This window comes from Oncorhynchus mykiss, chromosome 15 (assembly GCF_013265735.2).
Source record: "Oncorhynchus mykiss isolate Arlee chromosome 15, USDA_OmykA_1.1, whole genome shotgun sequence".
Classification (NCBI taxonomy): domain Eukaryota; kingdom Metazoa; phylum Chordata; class Actinopteri; order Salmoniformes; family Salmonidae; genus Oncorhynchus; species Oncorhynchus mykiss.
Genome location: NC_048579.1, coordinates 1,604,031 through 1,628,063, shown reverse-complemented (window position 1 = coordinate 1,628,063; position 24,033 = coordinate 1,604,031). Strand labels below are relative to the sequence as shown.

General features: G+C 43.7%; 1 protein-coding gene across 1 annotated transcript in view; it reads left to right on the top strand.

The window, feature by feature from the left end:
* The window catches only part of LOC118938935 (proline-rich extensin-like protein EPR1), a 79,388-nt gene extending 65,369 nt beyond the window's left edge, over positions 1-14,019 (top strand). Inside the window, exon 4 of the mRNA XM_036945595.1 lies at positions 13,924-14,019. Within this exon, the coding sequence (XP_036801490.1) occupies positions 13,924-14,019 (96 nt within the window). The remainder of the gene's footprint in view (positions 1-13,923) is intronic.
* The last annotated feature ends 10,014 nt before the right edge of the window (positions 14,020-24,033 follow it).

Genomic DNA, 24,033 nt, shown 5'->3' with positions numbered 1-24,033 from the left:
ACAAGGTACAGCACAGAGGACAAGGCACAGAGGACAAGGTACAGAGGACAAGGTACAGCACAGAGGACAAGGTACAGCACAGAAGACAAGGTACAGAGGAGAAGGTACAGAGGACAAGGTACAGAGGACAAGGCACAGATGACAAGGTACATAGGACAAGGTACAGAGGACAAGGTACAGCACAGAGGACAAGGTACAGAGGACAAGGCACAGAGGACAAGGTACAGAGGACATGGCACAGCACAGAGGACAAGGTACAGAGGACAAGGTACAGAGGACAAGGTACAGAGGACAAGTTACATAGGACAAGGTACAGAGGACAAGGTACAGAGGACAAGGTACAGAGGACAAGGTACAGAGGACAAGGCACAGATGACAAGGCACAGAGGACAAGGCACAGAGGACAAGGCACAGATGACAAGGTACAGAGGACAAGGTACAGAGGACAAGGTACAGAGGACAAGGTACAGAGGACAAGGCACAGATGACAAGGCACAGAGGACAAGGTACAGAGGACAAGGCACAGAGGACAAGGTACAGAGGACAAGGCACAGAGGACAAGGTACAGAGGACAAGGCACAGAGGACAAGGCACAGAAGACAAGGTACAGCACAGAGGACAAGGTACAGAGGACAAGGCACAGAGGACAAGGTACAGAGGACAAGGCATAGAGGACAAGGCACAGATGACAAGGTACAGAGGACAAGGTACAGAGGACAAGGCACAGAGGACAAGGTACAGAGGACAAGGCACAGAGGACAAGGTACAGAGGACAAGGCACAGAGGACAAGGCACAGAAGACAAGGTACAGCACAGAGGACAAGGTACAGAGGACAAGGTACAGAGGACAAGGTACAGAGGACAAGGTACAGCACAGAGGACAAGGTACAGAGGACAAGGTACAGAGGACAAGGTACAGCACAGAAGACAAGGCACAGATGACAAGGTACATAGGACAAGGTACAGAGGACAAGGCACAGCACAGAGGACAAGGTACAGAGGACAAGGTACAGAAGACAAGGTACAGAGGACAAGGTACATAGGACAAGGTACAGAGGACAAGGTACAGAGGACAAGGCACAGAGGACAAGGCACAGAGGACAAGGTACAGAGGACAAGGCACAGAGGACAAGGTACAGAGGACAAGGCACAGAGGACAAGGTACAGAGGACAAGGTACAGAGGACAAGGTACAGAGGACAAGGTACAGAGGACAAGGTACAGAGGACAAGGCAAGGGGACAAGGCACAGAGGACAAGGTACAGAGGACAAGGTACAGAGGACAAGGCAAGGGGACAAGGTACAGAGGACAAGGCAAGGCAAGGGGACAAGGTACAGAGGACAAGGTACAGAGGACAAGGCAAGGGGACAAGGCACAGAGGACAAGGTACAGAGGACAAGGCACAGAGGACAAGGCACAGAGGACAAGGTACAGAGGACAAGGTACAGAGGACAAGGCAAGGGGACAAGGTACAGAGGACAAGGTACAGAGGACATCATGTTTTGCTGTGTTCTAGTGTACTATGGAATATATTGCTTTCTTATTCTTGACACTTCTCCCAGTCATATTTAAGGTTAGAACTACCTTTCTAAGTGTTCTAATACTTCTAGCTTGGAGTTGTATTTTTATGATAACATAGGTACAGTACTTCACTTTTTAATGTGTATAGTATTGCTTACTAGGTGTTGTCCAATCAATTTTGTAACCACTCCCTCTTCTAATTAGGGCTGATTGGAAAAGCTGTTCAAAAGAGGACATTGTATTATTTCTTTGTACTCCCTGACGAAGGCCATGCAGCTGAAACACGTCAGATTTTTAAAACCTTGTTTCTATTGAACATGCCATACTAATAGAGGCATTTTAATTAATTATATGAAGAGTGCCTTGGTCCTCCTTTCTTTTTGATGACCAATTCACCCCTTTTACCAAAGAGCACCTCTGTCTACCAAAATGTACTATTGTGCACCTTAGAAGCGCTTCCCTTCCTCCCGTTTCTACTAATGTAAGAGTCTTCTGTCGGAGAATCCAGTGGGTTCTGGTAGTCTTTAATAGTTGATTCTAAGATTTGTATTTGATCATGTTTTTGCTGTTTGTTCTTCATTATAGGGCCAAAAAGATGGAGAAGTGGTTTACATCTCCGTTTTAAATAGATAACTCCTGTTTTCCAAGAAGTGCTAGAGTCTACGGATTCTTCAGTTACATTGAGCTGATTTCTGACGTGCTGTTCCTTCTTTTTCTGTAGTGTATTTCTGTATTGTTTTAGTGATTCACCATAGTGTAGGCGTAGACTCAGGTTTTCTGGGTCTCTATGTTTTTGGTTGGACAGGTTTCTCAATTTCTTTCTTAGGTTTTTGCATTCTTCATCAAACCATCTGTAATTGCTGTTCATTTTCTTCAGTTTTCTGATTTTATAGAGAAGCAGAGAGGTCAAATATACTGTTTAGGTGTTCTACTGCCAAGTTTACACCTTTACTATTACAGTGGAACGTTTTACCCAGGAAGTGTTGCATCTGCTCCTGCCTTTCCCTCTACTTCTCATCCTGTGTCTCCCTAACCCACTCCCCCAGTGCTCTCTCCCTTTCTCTCTGAGTGGGTGTATGTGATTGTGTGGGCGGAGACAGGTGTGCTGGAGGCAGAGCGGATCCCCACCAGCTGCAACCTGTTCCATAATCAAGACCTCTACAAATACTCAGCCGTGCTACGCTGCCAGATCGTAGCCTCTGCTCAGTCAGTGTGCATTTCAAGCCGTTTGTTCCTGTATAGATCTTGTTATCCTGTTGTGCCAGTTTTTCCCAAGCCTGATGCTGTTTTCCTCTCTGCTACAGTTCCGTCCGCTCTGACTCTGGTCCCTTATCTCGTCAGTCCTGCTTCCCTGCCCTGGACCCCCTTGGATTCTGCTCCGGACCTGCTTACCTTGCCCTACCCCCCCTTACCTCAGCCTCAGTTGCTGGTTCCCTACTTCCTGCCCGAGCTTCCCCTGGCCTGCACCCCCCGCCCCCCCTGGCTTTTCAATAAATACCTTAGTTACCTTGACCCTGTCTCCTCGTCTGAGTCTGCAATTGGGTTCACCTACTCCGCCCCGCCTAACAAGTTGTCTAAAGGGGATTGAATTTGTTGTTTCCTAATTGTTTTTTGGTAGGTTTCCACACTACTTTCCTTCCATCTGTAGCATTTCTTAATATTACTCAGTTCCTTTTGCTTTGATGTCTCGTGATTGAGTATTGCTCTGTTCATGTAGACTGTGATTTTGCTGTGGAGTGTCAGTGGGCTGACTGTGAACGCTCTGAGAGACTCTGGGTTGAGGTCAGTGATAAAGTAGTCTACAGTACTACTGCCAAGAGATGAGCTATAGGTGTACCTACCATAGGAGTCCCCTCAAAGCCTACCATTGACTATGTACATACCCAGCATGCAACAGAGCTATAGGTGTACCTACCATAGGCAATGGTAGACTTCGAGGGGACTCCTATCTACATACCCAGCATGCGACAGAGCTGCAGGAGTTGTGACCTGTTTTCATTGGTTATGTTGTCATAGTTGTGTCTAGGGAGGTATATGGGGGAGGGAATGCTGTCACCTCCAGGTAGGTGTTTGTCCCCCTGTGTGCTGAGGGTGTCAGGTTCGTGTCCAGTTCTGGCATTTAGGTCGCCATAGACTAGTACATGTTCCTGGGCCTGGAAATGATTGATTTCCCCCTCCAGGATGGAGAAGCTGTCTCCATTAAAGTATGGGGATTCTAGTGGGGGGATATAGGTAGCACACAGGAGGACCCTTTTCTCTTTTGAGATCAATTCCTTTGAATTTCTAGCCAAATGTAAAATGTTCCTGGTTTGATTAATTTAAGAGAGTGTTAGGTCTGCTATATACCAAACTAGCATATACCCTGAGTGTCTTCCCTGTTTCACACCTGGTAGTTTGGTGGATGGGACGACCAGCTCTCTGTAACCTAGAGGACAACCAGTGGGTCCATCTCCTCTATACCACCCACCTGGTAGTGTGGTGGATGGGACGACCAGCTCTCTGTAACCTAGAGGACAACCAGTGGGTCCATCTCCTCTATACCCTGTTTCACACCTGGTAGTGTGGTGGACGGGACTACCAGCTCTCTGTAACCTAGAGGACAACCAGTGGGTCCATCTCCTCTATACCCTGTTTCACACCTGGTAGTGTGGTGGATGGGACTACCAGCTCTCTGTAACCTAGAGGACAACCAGTGGGTCCATCTCCTCTATACCACCCACCTGGTAGTGTGGTGGATGGGACTACCAGCTCTCTGTAACCTAGAGGACAACCAGTGGGTCCATCTCCTATATACCACCCACCTGGTAGTGTGGTGAATGGGACTACCAGCTCTCTGTAACCTAGAGGACAACCAGTGGGTCCATCTCCTCTATACCACCCACCTGGTAGTGTGGTGGATGGGACTACCAGCTCTCTGTAACCTAGAGGACAACCAGTGGGTCCATCTCCTCTATACCACACACCTGGTAGTGTGGTGGATGGGACTACCAGCTCTCTGTAACCTAGAGGACAACCAGTGGGTCCATCTCCTATATACCACCCACCTGGTAGTGTGGTGAATGGGACTACCAGCTCTCTGTAACCTAGAGGACAACCAGTGGGTCCGTCTCCTCTATACCACCCACCTGGTAGTGTGGTGAATGGGACTACCAGCTCTCTGTAACCTAGAGGACAACCAGTGGGTCCGTCTCCTCTATACCAGGTTTCTTGTAGGATGACAATTTCTGATTTCTGATTTCTTTGGTGAAGTCCAGGTTCCTGCTCTTTAGGCCAAAGGCAGATGACCTCAGACCTGGGATATTCCATGATGAGATAGTGAAGGCTTTGTGTTCCATAGTGTCCAATGTTGTTAGTCGTGTGGTTTGGCCTCAGACCAGTAAGTGTGAGCAGAGCCTGCTGAGCATCTGGTACATGCCATTGGCTTGGGCGAGTGTAAGAGTGGGGGTTGGGCCTGTTTTCCTGCTCACGGCCTGGACTGATGTGTGACTTCCATGTTGAGGCCCTCTTTGTGGGAGTGGGGGGCATGGGGTGGGCAGGGGTTTGAACTGAGTGGGCCTGAATGGGATGTTGGCATGGTTGACTTGAGTGGTGTTGATTGGTGGGGGTGGTGGGTGTGGATGTGGCTGGTGGTGCTGTGGTCTGGATGTGGGTCCTCTATGTGTAGGTCCGGTAGTCAGACAGAAGGTCTAGGGCGCGCTGGGTGTTTGCCTCCCTCCTCTTCCTCTGGTTCTCACTCCCTCTTCACGAGGATCTTCAGACTGTCTGGAAGGGGAACAAACACCAAGACCTCAGACATCAAGACCTCAGACAACCTATGAAGAGGGGGAAAAGGTATCAGAAGCATGGCTTCAGAGCAAAGAGAGTGCAGTTATCCCACATATCAAATCCCTGTCTCTCTCGTCTGATCTGCTTTCCATTCCCCAAAATGCGCACCAGCCACCATTCACCTACGGCTGAGATTTGTTTCAACCTAAAAGGATCCTCTCTTACACAACACAGTGACAGCAACAGGGAAGGGAGGAGATGCACAGTGCAGAGATGATATGAACTACACAGGCAGGATATGAACAGTCCACATGACTCACACATATCACGTCTGAGACTCAATGCTGTCTGCCCCTGCACCAATCTCTCTCTCCTCTCCAGAGCAGGCGGGCTGCCTAGATTCCCTGCGTGTGATGCTAAATATGAGTCAGAAGCTCTGATCTCCCCTCCAGTCATCCTCTCCTCTCTATTACGCTCCCTCCTCCTTCTCTCCTCTCACCTCCTCTTCCTCCTGTCACCTCACCTCCTCCTCTCACCACCACCTCCTCTCACATGACTGTCAGGTTAGGGTTCTACTGGATCACATGACTGTCAGGTTAGGGTTCTACTGGATCACATGACTGTCAGGGTTCTACTGGTTCACATGACTGTCAGGTTAGGGTTCTACTGGTTCACATGACTGTCAGGTTAGGGTTCTACTGGTTCACATGACTGTCAGGGTTCTACTGGATCACATGACTGTCAGGTTAGGGTTCTACTGGTTCACATGACTGTCAGGTTAGGGTTCTACTGGTTCACATGACTGTCAGGTTAGGGTTCTACTGGTTCACATGACTGTCAGGGTTCTACTGGATCACATGACTGTCAGGTTAGGGTTCTACTGGTTCACATGACTGTCAGGTTAGGGTTCTACTGGTTCACATGACTGTCAGGGTTCTACTGGTTCACATGACTGTCAGGGTTCTACTGGATCACATGACTGTCAGGTTAGGGTTCTACTGGATCACATGACTGTCAGGTTAGTGTTCTACTGGATCACATGACTGTCAGGGTTCTACTGGATCACATGACTGTCAGGGTTCTACTGGATCACATGACTATCAGGTCAGGGTTCTACTTGTTCACATGACTGTCAGGTTAGGGTTCTACTGGTTCACATGACTGTCAGGGTTCTACTGGTTCACATGACTGTCAGGGTTCTACTGGATCACATGACTGTCAGGATAGGGTTATACTGGATCACATGACTGTCAGGTTAGGGTTCTACTGGATCACATGACTGTCAGGTTAGTGTTCTACTGGATCACATGACTGTCAGGGTTCTACTGGATCACATGACTGTCAGGGTTCTACTGGATCACATGACTATCAGGTCAGGGTTCTACTTGTTCACATGACTGTCAGGTTAGGGTTCTACTGGTTCACATGACTGTCAGGGTTCTACTGGTTCACATGACTGTCAGGGTTCTACTGGATCACATGACTGTCAGGATAGGGTTATACTGGTTCACATGACTGTCAGGGTTCTACTGGTTCACATGACTGCCAGGTTAGGGTTCTACTCGTTCACATGACTGTCAGGTTTGGGTTCTACTGGATCACATGACTATCAGGTCAGGGTTCTACTGGTTCACATGACTGTCAGGTCAGGGTTCTACTGGATCACATGACTGTCAGGTTAGGGTTCTACTGGATCACATGACTGTCAGAGCTACTGGATCACATGACTGTCAGGGTTCTACTGGATCACATGACTGTCAGGGTTCTACTGGATCACATGACTGTCAGGTCAGGGTTCTACTGGTTCACATGACTGTCAGGGTTCTACTGGATCACATGACCGTCAGGTCAGGGTTCTACTGGTTCACATGACTGTCAGGTTAGGGTTCTACTGGTTGTGTAGTAATTCAGAGAGAAGCACAATTTTTTCTCGGTTGTTTTTTTACAGCACCTTGACTCACGTTGATCGTAGCAGATTTCAGAGACACAAGCAGTACTATACGCCACATGGGTAATAAAAGAGAAATAGGCATGGATTGTCTTACTATTTCAGAGTTGTGTCAACCAAAGGAAAAAGCATCCAGGGTACTGCTCTGTCTGCATTCTGGAAGTGGGGTTTAGAATCGAGTTGGTGTTAAGAGTCAGCTTGGTGTTAGAGTCAGGTTGGTGTTATAGTCAGGATGGTGTTAGAATCAGCCTGGTGTTAGAGTCAGGCTGGTGTTAGAGTCAGCCTGGTGTTAGATTCAGGATGGTGTTATACTTAGCCTGGTGTTAGAGTCCGCCTGGTGTTAGAGTCAGGTTGGTGTTAGAGTCAGCCTGGTGTTAGAGTCAGCCTGGTGTTAGAGTCAGGATGGTGTTAGAGTCAGGTTGGTGTTAGAGTCAGCCTGGTGTTTACTGCCCCCTAGTGGAAGACAACTAGGAGTTTAGAGTCAGCCTGGTGTTAGATTCAGGATGGTGTTATACTTAGCCTGGTGTTAGAGTCCGCCTGGTGTTAGAGTCAGGTTGGTGTTAGAGTCAGCCTGGTGTTAGAGTCAGCCTGGTGTTAGAGTCAGGATGGTGTTAGAGTCAGGTTGGTGTTAGAGTCAGCCTGGTGTTAGAGTCAGGATGGTGTTAGAGTCAGGTTGGTGTTAGAGTCAGGTTGGTGTTAGAGTCAGCCTGGTGTTAGAGACAGGATGGTGTTAGACTCAGCCTGGTGTTAGAGTCCGCCTGGTGTTAGAGTCAGGTTGGTGTTAGAGTCAGCCTGGTGTTAGAGTCAGGTTGGTGTTAGAGTCAGGTTGGTGTTAGAGTCAGGTTGGTGTTAGAGTCAGCCTGGTGTTAGAGTCAGCCTGATGATTGTTGCCACTTGATGGAAGACAACTAGGGATTTAGAGTCAGCCTGGTGTTTACTGCCCCCTAGGTGAAGACAACTAGGGGTTTAGAGTCAGCCTGGTGTTTACTGCCCCCTAGTGGAAGACAACTCGGAGTTTAGAGTCAGCCTGGTGTTTACTGCCCCCTAGTGGAAGACAACTAGGAGTTCAGAGTCAACCTGGTGTTTACTGCCCCCTAGTGGAAGAAAACTAGGGGTTTAGAGTCAGCCTGGTGTTTTACTGCCCCCTAGTGGAAGACATCTCGGAGTTTAGAGTCAGCCTGGTGTTTACTGTCCCCTAGTGGAAGACAACTAGGTGTTTAGAGTCAGCCTGGTGTTTTCTGCCCCCTAGTGGAAGACAACTAAGGGTTTAGTGTCAGCCTGGTGTTTACTGCCCCCTAGTGGAAGACAACTAAGGGTTTAGAGTCAGCCTGGTGTTTACTGCCCCCTAGTGGAAGACAACTAGGGGTTTAGAGTCAGCCTGGTGTTTACTACCCCCTAGTGGAAGACAACTAAGAGTTTAGAGTCAGCCTGGTGTTTACTGCCCCCTAGTGGAAGACAACTAGGAGTTTAGAGTCAGCCTGGTGTTTACTGCCCCCTAGTGGAAGACAACTAGGAGTTTAGAGTCAGCCTAGTGTTTACTGCCCCCTAGTGGAAGACAACTAGGAGTTTAGAGTCAGCCTGGTGTTTACTGCCCCCTAGTGGAAGACAACTAAGAGTTTAGAGTCAGCCTGGTGTTTACTGCCCCCTGCTGGAAGACAGAAGGACTTCTGTCTGATATGAGGTATCAGGAAGCCAAAACAAGAGAAAACAGAAGCAGAATGTCTTCAATGTTTGTTGACAGGAAATTAAACGGTCTTGTTCAATCAATCAATCAATCAATCAATCAAACAATCAATCAATCAATCAAACAATCAATCAATCAATCAAACAATCAATCAATCAATCAAACAATCAATCAATCAATCAAACAATCAATCAATCAATCAAACAATCAATCAATCAATCAAACAATCAATCAATCAATCAAACAATCAATCAATCAAACAATCAATCAATCAATCAATCTCACCGAGTAGAATGTTATGTTCTCTTTCACATGAGCATCTCACAACATCTACCATAGACTTTCATTATGTCAGGTGTCCAGATGTCCACACCATCTACCATAGACTTTCATTATGTCAGGTGTCCAGATGTCCACACCATCTACCATAGACTTTCATTCTACCAGGTGTCCAGATGTCCACACCATCTACCATAGACTTTCATTCTACCAGGTGTCCAGATGTCCACACCATCTACCATAGACTTTCGTTCTATCAGGTCTCCAGATTTGATGCATAGAATCAAAAGAGGTGATATAATTAAAACATAACTAAAACAAACTTAAGTTCACCTGATTATATTTATTGTACACACGGAATCCAAGTTTAAATATGTGCTCATGACTACAGTGTAGGTTATTTCTTCAATCAGAAGGCAACATCCAGACTTCAGTGAGACGTTATAAAACATGAGGTCTGGGGGAATGATTTAGAGAGAGAGAGAGATAGAGAGAGAGAGAGAGAGAGAGAGAGACAGAGACAGAGAGAGAGAGAGACAGAGAGAGAGAGAGAGAGAGAGAGAGAGAGAGAGAGAGAGAGAGAGACAGAGAGAGACAGAGAGAGAGAGAGAGAGAGAGAGAGAGAGAGAGAGAGAGAGAGGGAGAGAGAGAGAGAGAGAGAGAGAGAGAGATTGCTTTGGCAATGTTAACACATGTTTCCCATGCCAATAAAGCCCTTGAATTGAATTGAGAGAGAGACAGAGAGAGAGAGACAGAGAGACAGAGAGAGACAGAGAGAGAGAGAGAGAGAGAGAGAGAGAGACAGAGAGAGAGAGACAGAGAGACAGAGAGAGACAGAGAGAGAGAGAGAGAGAGAGAGGGAGAGAGAGGGAGAGGGAGAGAGAGAGAGAGAGAGAGAGAGAGAGAGAGACAGAGAGAGACAGAGACAGAGAGAGAGAGAGAGAGAGAGAGAGAGAGAGAGAGAGAGAGAGAGAGAGAGAGAGAGAGAGGGAGAGAGAGAGAGAGAGAGAGAGAGAGAGAGAGAGACTATTAAACACAAAGAAAAGGCTTCAATGGTTGGTGATGCAACACCTGTCTATCTGCCACCAAGCCTGAGGGTAATGTGGTCTGTCTATCTGCCACCAAGCCTGAGGGTAATGTGGTCTGTCTATCTGCCACCAAGCCTGAGGGTAATGTGGTCTGTCTATCTGCCACCAAGCCTGAGGGTAATGTGGTCTGTCTATCTGCCACCAAGCCTGAGGGTAATGTGGTCTGTCTATCTGCCACCAAGCCTGAGGGTAATGTGGTCTGTCTGTCTCTACCACCATTCCTACAGATTTACACTGTGAGCACCAAGCCTGCACTCCCCCTTCTGCCAGATCACTGAGAAAGTAGATTTGTCAGTTCAGACCTATGCCAGACGTGTGATAAGGAATGTGTAATACTATAATATATTCACATAATGAATAAGCATGAGAACTGTATAGCTTCAGGGAACCAAGTTGTCATTCTATACAGCCACTAGATTTCCATAATGAATAAGCATGAGAACTGTATAGCTTCAGGGAACCAAGTTGTCATTCTTTACAGCCACTAGATTTCCACACAATGGAAAACACCTTCTTTGAAGATATGCCTTCATTTGAAAAGATGGAATTCATACACAAAAACTCATCAGATTATTTTGTTGAAATTAAAATGTCAAAAACATGAGATGAAAAGCAGCATATTGCAATGTTCTCTTGAACAGAAGAAACATTTAAATACAAGTTTAGACATCTGAAATCTTACGTGTTGATGATAAATGCATGTTAATTAAAACCTTTTTGGATGAATTGCGTGCCCATAGTGAACTGCCTCCTACTCTGTCCCAGATGCTAAAATATGCATAGTATTATTACTATTGGATAGAAAACACTCTGAAGTTTCTAAAACTGTTTGAATTATGTCTGTGAGTATAACAGAAGTCATAGGGCAGGCAAACTTCCAAACAGGAAGTGGAAATTCTGGGGTTGGTTGATTTTCAACTCATCGCCTATTCACATCCAAATGAGATATGGATCTGTTCGCACTTCCTACGCCTTCCACTAGATGTCAACAGTCAGTAGAACTTGGAATGAATCCCCTAGTGTGATGTGGGACCGGATGGCAGCTATTTGAGTCACTGGCCTGGTAGAATGGCAGTTCCTGGTTACGCGCAGTAGTCATTATATCGCCTTGCGTTCCACTACTCTGTAGACAAAAACGTATGCTCCGGTTGGAACGTTATTGGATATATATAAAAATAACATCCTGAAGATTGATTCTCTACTTAGTTTGACCAGTTTATTCGACCTGGAATATAACTTTTTGAAGTTTTCGTCCAAGTTCGCATGGATCTAGCGCCAGCTTTTGGACATGTGAACTAAACGTGCCAGCAAAAGTAGCTAATTGGACACTAGTAATGGACATTATGGAAAAAAACAACGATTTATTGCGGAACTCGGACTCCTTGCACTGCATTCTGATGAAAGATCATCAAAGGTAAGGGAATATTTATGATGTAATTTCGTATTTCTGTTGACTCCAACATGGCGGAGACATATATTTACTTCTGAGCGCCGTCTCAGAATATTGCATGGTATGCTTTTTTCGTAACGTTTTATAAAAATCTGACACAGCGGTTGCATTAACAACCAGTGTATCTTTAATTATATGTAAAACATGTATCTTTCGTCAAAGTTTATGATGAGTATTTCTGTTATCTGGCGTAGCTTTCTATAATTCCTCCAGATATTTTGGAGGATTTTCTGAACATGGCGTCAATGTAAACCGAGATTTATGGATATAAAATGTATATTATCGAACAAAACATAAATGTACTGTGTAACATGTCATATCAGTGTCATCTGATGAAGATTTTCAAAAGGTTAGTGATTCATTTTATCTCTAATCCTGCTTTTGTGACTCTATCTTTGGCTGGAAAAAAATGGCTGTGTTTTTCCTTTGATTTGGTGGTGGTCTAACATAAATATATGTTGTGTTTTCGCTGTAAAACATTTTAAAAATCGGACATGATGGGTAGATGAACAAGATGTTTATCTTTCATTTGCTGTATTGGACTTGTTAATGTGTGAAAGTTAAATATTTCTAAAGAATATTTTTGAATTCCCTGCGCCACCTTTTCAGCTGAATGGGGGGAGTGGAGTTCCCTGAGGGGAACTCCTTGCCATAACAGGTTTTAACACAGTGTCCAAGGAAGGGCCAGATGTATACAGAATGGTGTTGTCTGCATAGAGGTGGATCAGAGAATCACCAGCAGCAAGAGCAACATCATTGATATACCTGTATACAGAAAAGAGAGTCGGCCCGACAATTGAACACTGTGGCACCCCCATAGAGACTGGCAGAGGTCCGGACAAGAGGCCCTCCGATTTGACACACTGAACTCTATCTGAGAAGTAGTTGGTGATCCAGGCGAGGCAATCATTTGAGAAACCAAGGCAATTGAGTCTGCCAATAAGAATATGGTGATTGACAGAGTCTATCTGGGATACCCCATAGCTGAAGGGAAAGTTAAGATGGCTCTGGAGGAGTGGAGAAACAGGCTGGAAGGGGCAGAAGATCCATTTTTGGTTTGGACGGACCATAAGAATTTAGAATTCTTCCGCACTGCCAAGTGCCTCAAGGCAAGCTCATTGGACCCTGTTATTTACCAGGTTCAATTTAATATTTTCCTACCGCCCAGGGTCCAGAAACGTGAAGCCGGACGCTCTCTCCCCTCTGTAGAGTTCCACTGCCACTCCCTCTGAATCTGAGACCATCCTCCCTGCCTCATGTTTGGCGGCTTCGGTTGTTTGGGGTATTGAGTCTCTGGTCCGCAAGGCACAACAATCCCAGCCAGACCCTGGGGGGGCTGCCTAACCGGATGTTCGTTCCTGATTTGGCCCGGCCTCACGTCCTGGAATGGGCTCACTCGTACCTCAGTTTTCCTCTGACCATGCTTCTGGTGGCCCACCATGGCTCCTGATGTTTCGGCCTTTGTCGCCGCATGCATAGTGTGAGCGCAAGACTCCCTGTCCCTCATCGTCCCTGGTCCCATATTTCCCTGGATTTTGTCACTGGGCTTCCCCCGTCAGATGGTCACACCACCATTCTGATGGTGGTGGATAGGTTTTTACAAAGCCGCCCAGTCAGAGCAAACCAATCAAGACATGGAGACGACAGTTCGGTGTCTTGTTGCTAGTAACCCCACCAACTGGAGCCAGCAACTGGTCTGGGTGGAATATGCTAGGAACACGCTTCCCTGCTCGGCTACTGGACTCTCCCCATGGAGCATTTGAGGTGGGAATCAGCTCTTCCCTGCTCGGCTACTGGACTCTCCACCTTCAAATGCTCCATGGGGTATCAGCCTCCGCTCTTCCCAGAGAAAGAAGTTGAGGTCAACATACACTCAGCCCAGATGTTTGTCCGCCGCTATTGGCGTACCTGGAAAAGGGCTCGGGCGGCTCTTCTCAAGACCACCTCCAGGTATCGTCGACAAGCTCCCCGCTGTCGGGCAGAGGGTACGGTTGTCCACACGGGACCTGCCCCTCTGGGTGGATTCCCGAAAACTTTCCTCCTGTTTCATTGGTCCTTTCCCCATGTCTAGAGTCCTTAGTCCCACTGCTGTTCGCCTGCTGTTACCCCTTACCCTTTGTGTTCACCCACCTTTTTATGTGTCCAAGATTAAGCCCTTGTCTCACAGTCCTTTGTCTTCTGTTTCTAGGCCCATCCCTCCCCCCAGGTCATCAACAGTCTGCCAGCATACACTGAGACGCCTCCTGAGGCTGAGGGTTCGACCACGGGCAGAGGTTTCCAGTAGCTGGTTGACTGGGAGGGTTATGGCCCGGAGGAGAGGTGCTGGGATCCCGCTAAAGACATCCTGGACCCAGCCCTCATCAATGCCGGTACCCCGGTCAGCCAGGTTTGTTCCTGCTCTTTTGCCTGTCCGTGACCATTCTCTTGCCTGCCCCTTGGATTATAATAAATATCAGACTCAAACCCTCTGCCTCCTGTGTCTGCATCTGGTTCTCGCCCTGTGCCCTTAGACATTCAGCTTGTTCTAAATTCTATAATGATAGAAGGACTAACTAAACTCTTTGACTTTGTGCAACTTAGCATGCAACAGTATTTAGTCTACTGATCGCTTTCGTAGAGGTAAAAACAAATCTTAACATTCCATGATTAAACCTATCCAATGACAACCTTTCTCTTTAAACCTTATCCAATGACAACCTTCCTATTTAAACCCTATCCGATGACAACCTTCCTACCTCTTTAAACTTTATCCGATGACAACCTTCCTACCTCTTTAAACTTTATCCGATGACAACCTTCCTACCTCTTTAAACTTTATCCGATGACAACCTTCCTACCTCTTTAAACTTTATCCGATGACAACCTTCCTACCTCTTTAAACTTTATCCGATGACAACCTTCCTATTTAAACCCTTTCCGATGACAACCTTCCTACCTATTTAAACCCTATCCGATGACAACCTTCCTACCTCTTTAAACTTTATCCGATGACAACCTTCCTACCTCTTTAAACTTTATCCGATGACAACCTTCCTATTTAAACCCTATCCGATGACAACCTTCCTACCTCTTTAAACTTTATCCGATGACAACCTTCCTATTTAAACCCTATCCGATGACAACCTTCCTACCTCTTTAAACTTTATCCGATGACAACCTTCCTACCTATTTAAACCCTATCCGATGACAACCTTCCTACCTCTTTAAACTTTATCCGATGACAACCTTCCTATTTAAACCCTATCCGATGACAACCTTCCTACCTCTTTAAACTTTATCCGATGACAACCTTCCTATTTAAACCCTTTCCGATGACAACCTTCCTACCTCTTTAAACCCTATCCGATGACAACCTTCCTATTTAAACCCTATCCGATGACAAACTTCCTACCTCTTTAAACTTTATCCGATGACAACCTTCCTACCTCTTTAAACTTTATCCGATGACAACCTTCCTACCTATTTAAACCCTATCCGATGACAACCTTCCTACCTCTTTAAACTTTATCCGATGACAACCTTCCTACCTATTTAAACCCTATCCGATGACAACCTTCCTACCTCTTTAAACTTTATCCGATGACAACCTTCCTATTTAAACCCTATCCGATGACAACCTTCCTACCTCTTTAAACTTTATCCGATGACAACCTTCCTATTTAAACCCTATCCGATGACAACCTTCCTACCTCTTTAAACTTTATCCGATGACAACCTTCCTACCTCTTTAAACCCTATCCGATGACAACCTTCCTACCTCTTTAAACCCTATCCGATGACAACCTTCCTATTTAAACCCTATCCGATGACAACCTTCCTACCTCTTTAAACTTTATCCGATGACAACCTTCCTATTTAAACCCTATCCGATGACAACCTTCCTACCTCTTTAAACTTTATCCGATGACAACCTTCCTATTTAAACCCTATCCGATGACAACCTTCCTACCTCTTTAAACGTTATCCGATGACAACCTTCCTATTTAAACCCTATCCGATGACAACCTTCCTACCTCTTTAAACTTTATCCGATGACAACCTTCCTACCTCTTTAAACTTTATCCGATGACAACCTTCCTACCTCTTTAAACTTTATCCGATGACAACCTTCCTATTTAAACCCTATCCGATGACAACCTTCCTACCTCTTTAAACTTTATCCGATGACAACCTTCCTACCTCTTTAAACTTTATCCGATGACAACCTTCCTATTTAAACCCTATCCGATGACAACCTTCCTACCTCTTTAAACTTTATCCGATGACAACCTTCCTATTTAAACCCTATCCGATGACAACCTTCCTACCTCTTTAAACTTTATCCGATGACAACCTTCCTATTTAAACCCTATCCGATGACAACCTTCCTACCTCTTTAAACTTTATCCGATGACAACCTTCCTACCTATTTAAACCCTTTCCGATGACAACCTTCCTACCTCTTTAAACTTTATCCGATGACAACCTTCCTACCTCTTTAAACTTTATCCGATGACAACCTTCCTATTTAAACCCTATCCGATGACAACCTTCCTACCTCTTTAAACTTTATCCGATGACAACCTTCCTACCTCTTTAAACTTTATCCGATGACAACCTTCCTATTTAAACCCTTTCCGATGACAACCTTCCTACCTATTTAAACCCTATCCGATGACAACCTTCCTACCTCTTTAAACTTTATCCGATGACAACCTTCCTACCTCTTTAAACTTTATCCGATGACAACCTTCCTATTTAAACCCTATCCGATGACAACCTTCCTACCTCTTTAAACTTTATCCGATGACAACCTTCCTACCTCTTTAAACTTTATCCGATGACAACCTTCCTATTTAAACCCTTTCCGATGACAACCTTCCTACCTCTTTAAACTTTATCCGATGACAACCTTCCTACCTCTTTAAACTTTATCCGATGACAACCTTCCTACCTCTTTAAACTTTATCCGATGACAACCTTCCTACCTCTTTAAACTTTATCCGATGACAACCTTCCTATTTAAACCCTATCCGATGACAACCTTCCTACCTCTTTAAACTTTATCCGATGACAACCTTCCTATTTAAACCCTATCCGATGACAACCTTCCTACCTCTTTAAACTTTATCCGATGACAACATTCCTACCTCTTTAAACTTTATCCGATGACAACCTTCCTATTTAAACCCTTTCCGATGACAACCTTCCTACCTCTTTAAACTTTATCCGATGACAACCTTCCTACCTCTTTAAACTTTATCCGATGACAACCTTCCTACCTCTTTAAACTTTATCCGATGACAACCTTCCTATTTAAACCCTATCCGATGACAACCTTCCTACCTCTTTAAACTTTATCCGATGACAACCTTCCTACCTCTTTAAACTTTATCCGATGACAACCTTCCTACCTCTTTAAACTTTATCCGATGACAACCTTCCTACCTCTTTAAACTTTATCCGATGACAACCTTCCTACCTCTTTAAACTTTATCCGATGACAACCTTCCTATTTAAACCCTTTCCGATGACAACCTTCCTACCTATTTAAACCCTATCCGATGACAACCTTCCTACCTCTTTAAACTTTATCCGATGACAACCTTCCTATTTAAACCCTATCCGATGACAACCTTCCTACCTCTTTAAACTTTATCCGATGACAACCTTCCTATTTAAACCCTATCCGATGACAACCTTCCTACCTCTTTAAACTTTATCCGATGACAACCTTCCTATTTAAACCCTATCCGATGACAACCTTCCTACCTCTTTAAACTTTATCCGATGACAACCTTCCTATTTAAACCCTATCCGATGACAACCTTCCTACCTCTTTAAACTTTATCCGATGACAACCTTCCTATTTAAACCCTATCCGATGACAACCTTCCTACCTCTTTAAACTTTATCCGATGACAACCTTCCTATTTAAACCCTATCCGATGACAACCTTCCTACCTCTTTAAACTTTATCCGATGACAACCTTCCTACCTATTTAAACCCTTTCCGATGACAACCTTCCTACCTCTTTAAACTTTATCCGATGACAAACTTCCTACCTCTTTAAACTTTATCCGATGACAACCTTCCTATTTAAACCCTATCCGATGACAACCTTCCTACCTCTTTAAACTTTATCCGATGACAACCTTCCTACCTCTTTAAACTTTATCCGATGACAACCTTCCTATTTAAACCCTTTCCGATGACAACCTTCCTACCTATTTAAACCCTATCCGATGACAACCTTCCTACCTCTTTAAACTTTATCCGATGACAACCTTCCTACCTCTTTAAACTTTATCCGATGACAACCTTCCTATTTAAACCCTATCCGATGACAACCTTCCTACCTCTTTAAACTTTATCCGATGACAACCTTCCTACCTCTTTAAACTTTATCCGATGACAACCTTCCTATTTAAACCCTTTCCGATGACAACCTTCCTACCTCTTTAAACTTTATCCGATGACAACCTTCCTACCTCTTTAAACTTTATCCGATGACAACCTTCCTACCTCTTTAAACTTTATCCGATGACAACCTTCCTACCTCTTTAAACTTTATCCGATGACAACCTTCCTATTTAAACCCTATCCGATGACAACCTTCCTACCTCTTTAAACTTTATCCGATGACAACCTTCCTATTTAAACCCTATCCGATGACAACCTTCCTACCTCTTTAAACTTTATCCGATGACAACATTCCTACCTCTTTAAACTTTATCCGATGACAACCTTCCTATTTAAACCCTTTCCGATGACAACCTTCCTACCTCTTTAAACTTTATCCGATGACAACCTTCCTACCTCTTTAAACTTTATCCGATGACAACCTTCCTACCTCTTTAAACTTTATCCGATGACAACCTTCCTATTTAAACCCTATCCGATGACAACCTTCCTACCTCTTTAAACTTTATCCGATGACAACCTTCCTACCTCTTTAAACTTTATCCGATGACAACCTTCCTACCTCTTTAAACTTTATCCGATGACAACCTTCCTACCTCTTTAAACTTTATCCGATGACAACCTTCCTACCTCTTTAAACTTTATCCGATGACAACCTTCCTATTTAAACCCTTTCCGATGACAACCTTCCTACCTATTTAAACCCTATCCGATGACAACCTTCCTACCTCTTTAAACTTTATCCGATGACAACCTTCCTATTTAAACCCTATCCGATGACAACCTTCCTACCTCTTTAAACTTTATCCGATGACAACCTTCCTATTTAAACCCTATCCGATGACAACCTTCCTACCTCTTTAAACTTTATCCGATGACAACCTTCCTATTTAAACCCTATCCGATGACAACCTTCCTACCTCTTTAAACTTTATCCGATGACAACCTTCCTACCTCTTTAAACTTTATCCGATGACAACCTTCCTATTTAAACCCTATCCGATGACAACCTTCCTACCTCTTTAAACTTTATCCGATGACAACCTTCCTATTTAAACCCTATCCGATGACAACCTTCCTACCTCTTTAAACTTTATCCGATGACAACCTTCCTATTTAAACCCTATCCGATGACAACCTTCCTACCTCTTTAAACTTTATCCGATGACAACCTTCCTACCTATTTAAACCCTTTCCGATGACAACCTTCCTACCTCTTTAAACTTTATCCGATGACAACCTTCCTACCTCTTTAAACTTTATCCGATGACAACCTTCCTATTTAAACCCTATCCGATGACAACCTTCCTACCTCTTTAAACTTTATCCGATGACAACCTTCCTACCTCTTTAAACTTTATCCGATGACAACCTTCCTATTTAAACCCTTTCCGATGACAACCTTCCTACCTATTTAAACCCTATCCGATGACAACCTTCCTAACTCTTTAAACTTTATCCGATGACAACCTTCCTACCTCTTTAAACTTTATCCGATGACAACCTTCCTATTTAAACCCTATCCGATGACAACCTTCCTACCTCTTTAAACTTTATCCGATGACAACCTTCCTACCTCTTTAAACTTTATCCGATGACAACCTTCCTATTTAAACCCTTTCCGATGACAACCTTCCTACCTCTTTAAACTTTATCCGATGACAACCTTCCTACCTCTTTAAACTTTATCCGATGACAACCTTCCTACCTCTTTAAACTTTATCCGATGACAACCTTCCTACCTCTTTAAACTTTATCCGATGACAACCTTCCTATTTAAACCCTATCCGATGACAACCTTCCTACCTCTTTAAACTTTATCCGATGACAACCTTCCTATTTAAACCCTATCCGATGACAACCTTCCTACCTCTTTAAACTTTATCCGATGACAACATTCCTACCTCTTTAAACTTTATCCGATGACAACCTTCCTATTTAAACCCTTTCCGATGACAACCTTCCTACCTCTTTAAGCTTTATCCGATGACAACCTTCCTACCTCTTTAAACTTTATCCGATGACAACCTTCCTACCTCTTTAAACTTTATCCGATGACAACCTTCCTATTTAAACCCTATCCGATGACAACCTTCCTACCTCTTTAAACTTTATCCGATGACAACCTTCCTACCTCTTTAAACTTTATCCGATGACAACCTTCCTACCTCTTTAAACTTTATCCGATGACAACCTTCCTACCTCTTTAAACTTTATCCGATGACAACCTTCCTACCTCTTTAAACTTTATCCGATGACAACCTTCCTATTTAAACCCTTTCCGATGACAACCTTCCTACCTATTTAAACCCTATCCGATGACAACCTTCCTACCTCTTTAAACTTTATCCGATGACAACCTTCCTATTTAAACCCTATCCGATGACAACCTTCCTACCTCTTTAAACTTTATCCGATGACAACCTTCCTATTTAAACCCTATCCGATGACAACCTTCCTACCTCTTTAAACTTTATCCGATGACAACCTTCCTATTTAAACCCTATCCGATGACAACCTTCCTATCTCTTTAAACTTTATCCGATGACAACCTTCCTATTTAAACCCTATCCGATGACAACCTTCCTATTTAAACCCTATCCGATGACAACCTTCCTACCTCTTTAAACTTTATCCGATGACAACCTTCCTACCTCTTTAAACTTTATCCGATGACAACCTTCCTACCTCTTTAAACTTTATCCGATGACAACCTTCCTACCTCTTTAAACTTTATCCGATGACAACCTTCCTACCTCTTTAAACTTTATCCGATGACAACCTTCCTACCTCTTTAAACTTTATCCGATGACAACCTTCCTACCTATTTAAACCCTTTCCGATGACAACCTTCCTACCTCTTTAAACTTTATCCAATGACAACCTTCCTATTTAAACCCTTTCCGATGACAACCTTCCTACCTCTTTAAACTTTATCCGATGACAACCTTCCTACCTCTTTAAACCCTATCCGATGACAACCTTCCTACCTCTTTATAACTGACATCAGCCTGTATCCTCTATCACATTAGCACTATCAGTAGTACAGCAGGTGTATTCACTGACATTTTCAACCTCTCCCTGTACCAGTCTGGAATACCTACATATTTCAAGCAGACCACCATAGTCCCTGTGCTCAAGAACACCAAGGTAACCTGTCTAAATGACTACCGCCCAGTAGCACTCACATCTAAAGCCGTGAAATACTTATTTCTCTTCTTCAAGCACGGTGCATTTACTTCATGTTCACCATCTCTAGCAACACCACAATCACTCGACCTCAACCCAATTGAGATGGTTTGGGATGAGCAGTATGGCTGGTGGCATTGTCATGCTGGAGAGTCATGTCAGGATGAGCCTGCAGGAAGGGTACCACATGAGGGAGGAGGATGTTTTCCATGTAACGCACAGCGTTGAGATTACCTACCTGCAATGACAACAAGCTCAGTCCGATGATGCTGTGACACACCGCCCCAGACCATGACAGAACCTCCACCTCCAAATCAATCCCGCTCCAGAGTACAAGCCTCTGTGTAACGCTCATTCCTTCGACGATAAACACAAATACGACCATCACCCCTGGTGAGACAAATCCGAGACTCGTCAGTGAAGACCACTTTCTGCCAGTCCTGTCTGGTCCAGCGACGGTGGGTTTGTGTCCATAGGCGACGTTGTTGCCGTGATGTCTGGTGAGGACCTGCCTTAGAACAGGCCTACAAGCCCTCAGTCCAGCCTCTCTCAGCCTATTGCGGACAGTCTGAGCACTGATGGAGGGATTGTGCGTTCCTGGTGTAACTCGGGCAATTGTTGTTGCCATCCTGTACCTGTCCCGCAGGTGTGATGTTTGGATGTACCGAACAGTGGTCTGCCACTGATGTACCGAACAGTGGTCTGCCACTACGAGGATGATCAGCTGTCTGTCCTGTCTCCCTGTAGCGCTGTCTTAGGCGTCTCACAGTACAGACGTTGCAATTTATTGCCCTGGCCACATCTGCAGTCCTCATGCCTCCTTGCAGCATGCCTAAGGCACATTCATGCAGATGAGCAGGGACCCTGGGCATCTTTCTTTTGGTGTTTTTCAGAGTTAGTAAGAAAGGCCTCTTTAGTGTCCTAAGTTTTCATAACTGTGACCTTAATTGCCTACCGTCTGTAAGCTGTTAGTGTCTTAACGACCGTTCCACAGGTGCATGTTTATTCATTGTTTATGGTTCATTGAACAAGCAGCATGGGAAACAGTGTTTAAACCTTTTACAATGAATATCTGTGAAGTTATTTGGATTTTTGTGAATTATCTTTGAAAGACAGAGTCATGAAAATTGGACGTTTCTTTTTTGCTTAGTTTATTCCATCTTTCATTAAATACATCAATACACGGGTCTTATTGATGAAATGAAACATGTAAATACTTAACTTCACTGTAACTTCACGGTCACACACTAAAACACGTGAATGATTAGTTTCCCCTTTATCACAGTCCATGAATTTAGACGTTATTGCAAGGGTATATTTTGTCAAAGATTTTAAAGTGAATTTCTTTTACTGTATTTGCTATACAAAATGTGTGAGGGAGCAACCAAGCTTTCTTCCATTCAATTTCAGTTATATATGCATTCAAGACGAATTACCCTCCAGGAGTTAAAATGTTCTTGTGAATTTGTCATTACATTTCTGATCCAGCAGGGGGCAACGTTCTAACATAAATTGTGCATCTATCTCGACATGTTCTCCAAAACACTAATGAGATTTCATTAATTGAGTAAGTTCTGAAGGTATTGCTTTGAAAATTAAATTAAATTGAGTAATAGATATGCTTTCCATATATAATTAAATTATTTATAATGTTTGTAAGTTATATGTTTCTAAGACCTTCCTATAATAGAGAGTATATTTCCTTCTTTATCAAAAAAATCAAGCACAAATATAATATTTCTTTCAAACCACTTAGGGAAGAATAAAGACTTGTTTTTAACAACAATATCTTTGTTGTTCCACAGAAGGGCCTTGTGAAGGGAGAAGTTGTGGACATTAACATAGTTTCCAGGCTAAAAGGGCTTGTTCGTGAAATTTGGACAGTTTGATGGGTAATTTTGCTAGGGAACAGTTGCACTTCCACAAAAATGTAAGACCACACAATTTGATAACAATATGACAGGGAATGAAGTACCATAAAGATTCAGAGTTAAACATCTTTTTATCCATTTTAATTTAAAGGTGTTGTTGATATCAATGAAATCTAGTACTTCAAACCCACCATCAGCTCTTTGGTTTGTTATTACAGACTTCTTACGTTTGTGTTGTTTATTTTCCCATATAAAGTCTAGGAAAGTGTTGTTGATTTCCTTGCTGGTTTGATCAGCTACACATAGGGATAGGGCAAGATAGACAAACGTGACAGAGCCTCTGCTTTGGACAGTAAAACCCTTCCAATGGTAGAGAGGTCACGCTGGAGCCAGTTATTAAAGACGGATTTTGTTTTCTTTAATCTTTGAGAGAACGGACAATATTGTTTTTCGCCACTAAATATTTCACATTAACTTTCACTGGAATATTCTCAACAGGTCATTTGAGTTATGCAGGGACAATATGTCAGATTTATTTAAGTTAAGTTCCAGACCAGAAGCTGAAACCTAATTAAATAAAGGATAAATAAATAAATGAGAGAGAACGATTTGATAGTATTAAGTGCAATAGCAACTTGATCCTTGTCTTTTAGAAGCAGAGTTGTATCATCTGCTAACTGATATAGAAATACCTTATAATTCCAGGTTGTTCAAAATGCTACAACTAAAAGGAATAAGAAACCTGAAACAGGACAACCCTGGCGAATACTACGGTGAATATTATATATTTTAGATGTGTTACGATTAATCATAACATAACTATTCATATCTTTAT